Below are 8,629 nucleotides of genomic sequence, written 5' to 3'. Positions count from 1 at the left end.
GAGAAGAGTTCCTTTTGCTTATCTTGACCAAGAAGCCACTTTACCACTGTTTAATCCTGACATGCTTCCAATACTCTGCTACTGTTAAATAGACAAGGGGTAGTGAAGCTGCTCTGTACTATACCTCAGGTGTTTGTCCATTTGATCCAATGTTTACCAACTAAGAAAATAAAAATTTATAAAAAAATTGTAAAATAATATTTATCCAAGTGACATAAGCATTTATTGCAACTTTAATATATCAAATCAAATAAAATATGTGCTCAGTTTTATAAATTAATCTACCAAAATATTATAAGGAATACAAGGAGCTTAGAAAGTACCCGTCAAACAGCCTGATTATGAGTTACTAAGACTTCTACTCTGAACTAAAATATTTAAGCAATATAGCAACTATTTTAGGCATTTAGTGTGTTCTAATACACTGGAGCAAAAACAATAAATTATATCCAACAGGAAGTACCGAGCTACCACTCAGGTAAACATTTTTTTGTAAGGGACTTCATCTAAGTGTGGCTGAATTTCTATTACTCATAGTATATTCTGGAATATTACATTTTAATACTATACTTCAGGCCAAAATTGTTTTCATTTAAAAATATACTTTGTATATTTATAATAAAGTTTAATTTATTAAAGAAGCTAGCTTTATAAGGATAGTGAAGTTGGTAATATTTGTTTAATGCAAATATTATTACAAAAATACGCTAATTCCTTTTACTGTTCGATTTCCCAAAACTTTTCCTGAAAAAACAGTAGCATCATGCACAGCAGTCCTTTCGGGCTTGGAGCATGTTATAATAGTTCTTTTTCATCCATAAAGAGCATTTTTAAATTTGGGGGTTCCTGCAAAGGTGTATGACTGGGTGATGTGTGTATTTTTGTTTATGGGCTACTCTATTAACAATTTCCTTAATTATACACAATGAGGGATAGTTAGATAAAATGTGTTGCTAACAACTAGATTTCACACAGTAACATTTCTTTCGTGAGCCATAAACAGTGACAGCAGTCCTCTGCGTACATGAAGGAGCTCCTCTTCTTGCTACAGCCAAAACAAAAATCACACTTAGATTGTACATTATCACTGTAAACCAGTCAAATAAAATAGGAAAAAAATCAAATTGCTATTAGTGATTCATTCCTTTCATAAAGATACTACATGTATCAGTGCTTATTCTACCCAACCGCCTAGAGTCTGTATCTAGAAACCTACAGAACTTTGCAATCGTGAGTATATTTGAGATGATCAATTGAGAGGAGACTTGCAATCTTTTCAATCCCAAATCAGTGAAATTTAGATCTGACTTTTAGAGAGAGGGCTTCAAGCCAAACTAGTTTAACCACAACACCCTGATCCCTCTGTTTTGGCATACTAAGGTTCTATTGCAAGTTCGCATTGGTATACGCTGAGTACAAAGATCAGAGCTAACATGTTCTTCAAGATGACTTCCTTCTTGGAGAAAACACCGAGGACTGCTCACTTGCATCAGGACTTTAACTCTCTCTCAGGTGCACTTTTCCCTGGGCGTGCAGCTGTACCTCCCAGGCCTTGGAATATTAACTATTATCTCCAAATCAAAGTACATAAAGTCTTGTCTGAGTGGTCAATAATTCTGTCACTGAACTACAGCCTTTCTGGGTAGATTTGTCCTGCTGCAGTGTATAATGTTTAGAAGCTACAAAGAAATCATTCTCCTAGCTAGTTTTTCCATTTGAAAGTTGATATATACATTCTTTTCCTCCTTAGAAGGAATTCAGTATTTAGACTGCTCATAGTCTTTCACTATAAATATGCTCCCACCATTGAATTTAAAGAGTTAAGTCACTGTGCTAAAACATTGCCCAACCAAATAGAAAAAGAAACATTAAAAGACATAAAAGGACGATTATTTGAAAATAAAACAAAACAAACAAAAAATGAACATAGAGTTCATTTACCATTTCCTTCAGAAGCCTGTCTTGCAGCATTTTCATGTTTTCTCTCATCAAACACATCTGTAAATAAGTAAGTACATTTCCCCATGACATTTTCACAGTAAGAGGACAAGTCAGACTAGCCGATATTAAAGAATTACATATGTAAAGTATAAAGTTTATACCTCAGATGTACAAATAGTTTCTTCCTGATCAGTATTATAGAAGACATTTTTATCCAATGAAGTTTTCAAATGATGGAGTCTAACAAGTGACACAATGAGTCAGTATTTATCAGGAATTCAAATTAAGTTATGATGATAATTATATATATATATAGGATTCCAGTGGTTAACAATGTCATACTAACCTGTGCTGTTCATTTTTTTTATATGCACTGAACTTTTCAAATATCCTTTCCCAAAAGTCCTAAATTTCAAGATATAAAAACTAGTTAACACTTCAATGCAATTAAAAATTAAGATCTGACGGTAGAATGACTATATTTCTATTACTCTGAATTTAAGTAAGGGCCATTTAGGTGGTGTGTGGTGGTTACGGAGGCTAGATCTCACATGACTGACCACGATCTGAGTCCTGGACCTGGTAGCTTGAACAGTGTGCTGGGGCATGTAAAATCCCAAGAGGAGAATGAAGAAGGGACTGCAGCATGGTCACCCTGCCGAAGGGTTGCTTTCTCACTTTCCCTCCTCTCTCTCCCTTTCTCCCTCCCCAGCGAGCACATACACCCTAGAACAATTAAAAACAAAATGTGGCTGTTGACTAAGAATATTCCATATGTCTCTTTGTCTTGACTAATATACAAGGTATTTTTTCTGGAAAAAGAAATGTAAGACACTGTAAAGATATATGTGACTCAATGTAATATAAATAAGATTATGATAATAAATAAAATTAAAAACAGAATACTATATATGTCATACTCTCTTAGGTTAAGAAGAAAGAAAATAAAATCTCTTGAGAGTGCTCTGTTACTGAAGATATTCAACATAAACCTAAGTTTGTACTTTAAGTCGGGTTTTTGTGAAGCGGACTAAAACTCTTAAACATCATTATATTCTTAGGAACAAAGTGCTTTAGGATGTGCTCTCAAAGCAGAAAGTAAACGAAAATTTTTGTAAGTCCACCTTTTTAAAAGCAACGTTATAAAATTATTTTTAAATTTTTAAAGTACAAACCTCAAATTCCTCTTCTAAATCTTTTAAAGACTGTGAATCTTTTTCAAAATTCTTCAGCTCCTCTACCATTATGAGTTGGAATTTATCAAGTTTTTTATTCCTATTGAAGAAACAAAATGAGATTGATTTTTAAAACTCCAGCATTCAGGGGCAGCAAGTGGCATGGTGGTTAAGGCGTTGGACTCCCACATGGCTGGCATGGTGTAAGTTCCACACCTGGCTACTTGCTTTCTTTCGCGTGCTCTCTCTCTCTCTCTCTCTCTCTCTCTCTGGTGAGCATGTGTGTCCTAGAGCAAGTTAAGTTAAAAAATAGTAATGATAAATAAAATTAAATAGTTCTTTAAAAAAACCCTATAGCATTCACAATATATGAATAGGCAACATTCAGAAGTTTTCAGAACAAATTATTACAGACCTCTGCTCCTGAATTTGATGATGTATTGTTTTCAGATGTTGTTGAGCCATCTTCCAAGACTGCTTAGTGAAATAATCCATCATTTTATGTCGGATCTGAAAAATACTAGTTTTTAACTTAAAGTATCTTTCTTTACAAAATAATAATCTAACCAAGACTATGTTAAGAGCAGAAAGTTTTCCATGAAATGTAAATGACTAAGAAAATTTAGAAAACTAAATAGTTAAAAAATCAGTTACTTAAATTGAAGTGTTAATAAGTAAGCTCAGTCAGAACAATGTCTAATTCCATCAGAAAGGATTTGACAAAGGGTTGAATTGCTAATTAGGTGTTTTCATAAAAACACCACACTTTATATATAGTATTTATTAAAATGCTAGTGATTATAATTCTCTTCAAGAACAATGCCTAAAAATCATATTCAAAATTACTTTTTACCCTTTTTCACAAACACATATATTCATATTCACATCTAGCCACAGACGTACAGAACATATAAACCAGAACTTCTCTATTTAGATTTGATTTGTCCAAGATCAACCTAAATAAATGCATGGAATTTTACTGGGTCATCAGGAAAGTCATGACACATTTTTGCATAGAAATATATGTCATGACTTTCCCAATGACCTAATCAATAATTTCAGATTTTACCCCTTTAATAATAGAAAAAGGCAAGCAAGAGATGTGGCTGATAATTTGTGCTGCAAAATATTTATATTCAAAGGAGAGGATAAAAGAACTGTCAATTCTAAACATAGGAAGGTGAGAGAAAGAACTGGGTGGGAAACATATTATTAATACTTGTAACTAAAGACTCCTCTTGGAGTCTCAGACACTGTTGGTCTCATGACTAGGTTGACATTTTTTCTCTAGTAAGAAGAAACAATACGTAAGTTATTTTCCTTGTGAAGTTGTATTATAACAGCCCTTAGTGTAAACTTGCTGTGGGGGAGGAACACAGGTCCAGCATGTTAGACCTCTTACAATTCAGACGGTATTGGGTTAGGTTACACCTGGTTAATATCCTCAGAAAGTCACTTTCTATAGAGTTTGCCTACGAAGTGGTTTTAAAATTGATCCTTGTATTGAAGTTTTTAGGTCAATTATGTATGTCAACTGAATTTACATGTAAACTTGTTTCCTCCCCATCAATAAAAGGAATATTTAAGTACAGAGTGGGCAGAAGAAACTGAAAAGGCATTTCTCTGACTACAGTTGCTCAGTTTTATATAACACTGCCCTCGCTAATGGTCATCTCTGTTGAGAGTTTAAAAGTGTTTAAAAAAGAGGCATGAAAAGAAAATTGTTCAGGAAAACAAAGGAAAAATCACATAAAAATGTTAAATTGGAAAGGATAAGAAGAAATTTTATGTAATGGTTATTTCCAGTTTTTCACAGGTAAGGAAGGCTGAGTTCATGAGTGGGTATTTTGTTGCCAAAGAATCAAGCAAGCCAAGCGTCTAGTAAAAAATATGGTATATTATCATATTATAGGGTATGAATCATAATTTAAAGGAAAATAACTCACGTGAGTCTTCCTCGTAAATTCTGAATTCAGCTGCTCACAAAATATCCTCACACCTGAGCGTTCACTGTTCAAGTTCTCAGTAATAAAAAAGTTGTTTGTTGATAATGGAGATACACTTTCAGATACTGAAAAATGATAATCAGCTAGTTAAAATAGGCATTTCTGCATAGTTAGCCTTGTCATTAGGTTGAGGACACTATCTTATTTGTAGTTCTAAGGATTGTGAAACAAAAAGGTAGATCTCATTGTGTTTTCTAAAATTTAAAAATGAAATGATTCTGATTTATAAAATTGAACTTTTGGCATGGCTATTAAGGCAGAAATGGCAACTTTAAAATGGAACAGTTGGGGATAACTTTTTAACTGCTTTGATTCTTCTACCTTACTCCTAACACAAGTATTTAGTGATACACTAAAGTCACACTCTAATCAAAGTTAGATGTGATAACATGTGACAGGATGACAAAGGAGATCTGAGTATATAAGAACCTTATTACAACATTATTCACATAAAGTGAGCTTTGTGATAATGCATCATCTGCCTTGGGATCACCCAAAGATGTCTTTACAAAATAATTTATTTTGTAGATAGAGTCATTCAAAATCTAAGAAATCTTCTCCCATATAATGGCATTTCAACACCGGCTTTTGATCTACCTACTTCTGTAGAAGTGAGGGTCTGCATTTTCAGTTTTACACAGTTTTCTGGGAAGCACGTTTGCTCCTTCTTCCTCCAATTCTACTTCATCAGGATTACTTAGGCTATCTTCCATGTACATTCGTTTATGACCAAGCTGTTGAGTTGGACCTTAGGAACATTTAGAAAATAGTAACAGGGTACAATTTTGATTTAAAAGTCCTAGTGTTTTCTTGCTTTTATCTTAGAAAGCACTTTCTTTCAGTTACTAATTTGCATTATTTTAGGCAACTATGCATTAAATTCTACTTAGTTTACTTTTTTTTGACATTAACTACACAGAACGATATACCTTAAAATAATAATTCCTTTAGATGATACTTCCCAGCAGTATTTCATTAACTAGTGACTCTCCAGAACAGTAGGCTATGGCTACAAACCTGATACATGGGTAGTGTCACAGGGCAGGTCGAACCATGTTTTCTCTCTTTCTTCACTACACATGGATAATGGAGATGCTAACTGGCTTTTCTAAAATACACAATACAAGTTGGGGGAAATTACTGTAAGTACTCTTCGATTCACCTTCGACCTTCATTGTCAAGCCTTAGAGCCAGAAAATTTCAAATGCTGTCAATTCTCTTCTCAGATTGTTTAGCTTCTACCCCATCCTTTTCATCTCTTACACGGACATATTTTGATAACCTAGATTCTTTGTCAGCCACAGTCCTACAGTGATAGTTTCGAATTGCCTTTTCTGATTATTCCTGCTTTTCAGTTCATCATTATTATAATAGGATTTTTATTTCTTTATTTGAGTTTTCAAGTCATGTCTTTTACATCTAATCGCTTTCAGTACACAGGTTTTTTTTTTGTTGTTGTTTGTTTGTTTGTTTTTAGAGGTTTTTACTATAGGGCATGTGCGCTCACCAGAAAGAGACAGAGAGACAGAAAGCGAGAAATCACAACCCCCCGCCCCAGGGGGGATGGCCACGCTGCAATCCCTTCTCTTCCATTCTCCTCTTGGGATCTTGGGTACGCACACACATGCACTGGCGTTGAGTTTAAGCCACCAGGTCCAGGACTTGAACTGCGGTCGACTACGAGGGAGTCCAGCGACATAGCCATTATGCCAATTGTTGTCCCGGTTTGTTTCTTTTTTGTTATTGTTTTTTATTCTTTTTTTTTACTAACTAATCTTTACTTAGGTTACTGTTCTCTTCCCTTTTCATCTTTAGGATCCCATCTATCCTTAGGTCTAATTCAAACCCCAGTTCTGTCTCAGCTATAAACTTCTATTTGATCTTCTGTCTTTTATAGGTTATTCAAATATTTTTATAACCAATAAACTTCTAAAGCAGCAAGAAACTCAACCGAACAAATTCCTATGCAATCGTGAAACCAGAAAATCCTAACTGTAAATATGTAACTCAGGTGTTCAATATCTATATTGTACTTAAGACGTTACTATTTAAGACATTACTACTCTCACTTTCACTTCAACATTGTCCTATCCAAACCATTTTACTATGACTAAGCCATTCAACATACTTTAAACATCAGATTTTTCAGGTAGTAGTTAAAAGTATTAGAAAATTATAATTATCAGAAGGAAAATTTGAAAGCTAAGCTACAGTATCCTACTTACCTCTCTTTTGCTTTGCTTATGATTTTCATTGGTATTTGGGGATCGAATTTCCATAAATTGCTTTTCTAGACTATAACTGCTTAAATCTGAATAGCTGTTACAATTTTCTGTTTCTTGGGTAAGTATAGCAGAATTTGTATTTTTTCTACTCCTGGTGTTTTTACTCTTCACTGGACTATGTCTGGGCTATGAATAAACATATAATAATAAAGAACATTTAACCAAAACTACATAAATTTTGAGGAAATAATCGATTCACTGCTAAAATTGAACACTCATTAATAATGAAAAGAAAACAAAAACACCCAGCATGGTAACACAAGCAGGAAGATGTCCTGCACAATGAGGCTACCCGGGAGTCCCAGGTTCAGTTCCTGACACAACCTAGACTGAGCAGGCGCAGTGGCACATGCCTGTGGTCCTGGCTAGCTAGGAGGCTACAGCAAGGGGACTGCAATGACAGTACCCTGTTAAAAATACCTCTTTCTCTTTTTCCTGTTCTCTCTCATGGGGAGTAAAAAAAAAAAACAAAAAACCCTTAACCTAGTAGAACATTAATCTGACGAGAAGTATCTATCAAAAATTAGGATGCCTACTTGAGCAGTTTCTATGCTCCAGAGGTCAAAATTACCTTAACAAGAAAAATAACCTGAAGTATAATAATTGAAACATAAAATGTAGTAATTACCATGAGTAACAGCGTTTGTCTATATATAAAATCCAAGAGAATTAGACAGTATTTGATATAATTCATCAAGGTAGTTGAAGATATAAAAATCAGTTTTAAAAAAAGGTTTTCTATTAATAGAGCAAAAATAAAACCATAGATGCTTAGGAATAAATCAAACGAAACATCTAATTTGCTTTGAGGAAAAATCTTGTAGAAAATAAAAATAGGAAATAGGAGAGTAGTGATGTGTGGATGAAAATAATCAATACTAATATTGAGAAATGGCAATTATTCCCTTAGAAAAACTAGTTCTAAAATTTCTATGGACAAATACAGGACCAAAAGAATTCTGAGGTAGAAGAATGAGGGAAGGTGAAACAGGTGTAACACTACACTAGGTAAGGCAGTGCAGTATTGGCAGACAGAGAGACCAGTCAGACAGAACAATGCCTCACAGCCAGACCCACATGGGCATCAAAACCATGACCGAAGCAGGCCGTCCACTTGTGAGGTCGCACTGAATGCTGCCGCACCACTTTGCTATTCATATGTGCGGAAAGGGAGCCAGAGAGAATGAAAACCTGACTGTTCAAATCAAAACTAACATTTTTA

General features: G+C 34.3%; 1 protein-coding gene across 1 annotated transcript in view; it reads right to left on the bottom strand.

Annotated features, from left to right (window-relative positions):
• Positions 1-264: 264 nt before the first annotated feature.
• SYCP2 (synaptonemal complex protein 2) overlaps positions 265-8,629 on the bottom strand; it is a gene marked incomplete at its 5' end in the record, with an annotated part of 56,570 nt that continues 48,205 nt past the window's right edge. Inside the window, 7 exon segments of the mRNA XM_006172210.3 lie at positions 265-1,045; positions 1,942-1,998; positions 2,103-2,181; positions 2,288-2,346; positions 3,117-3,216; positions 3,532-3,626; positions 5,063-5,187. Of these exon segments, the coding sequence (XP_006172272.1) occupies positions 968-1,045; positions 1,942-1,998; positions 2,103-2,181; positions 2,288-2,346; positions 3,117-3,216; positions 3,532-3,626; positions 5,063-5,187 (593 nt within the window).

Source organism: Tupaia chinensis, unplaced genomic scaffold, assembly GCF_000334495.1.
Source record: "Tupaia chinensis unplaced genomic scaffold, TupChi_1.0 Scaffold000066_1, whole genome shotgun sequence".
Classification (NCBI taxonomy): domain Eukaryota; kingdom Metazoa; phylum Chordata; class Mammalia; order Scandentia; family Tupaiidae; genus Tupaia; species Tupaia belangeri.
This window is presented reverse-complemented; position numbering and strand designations above follow the sequence as displayed.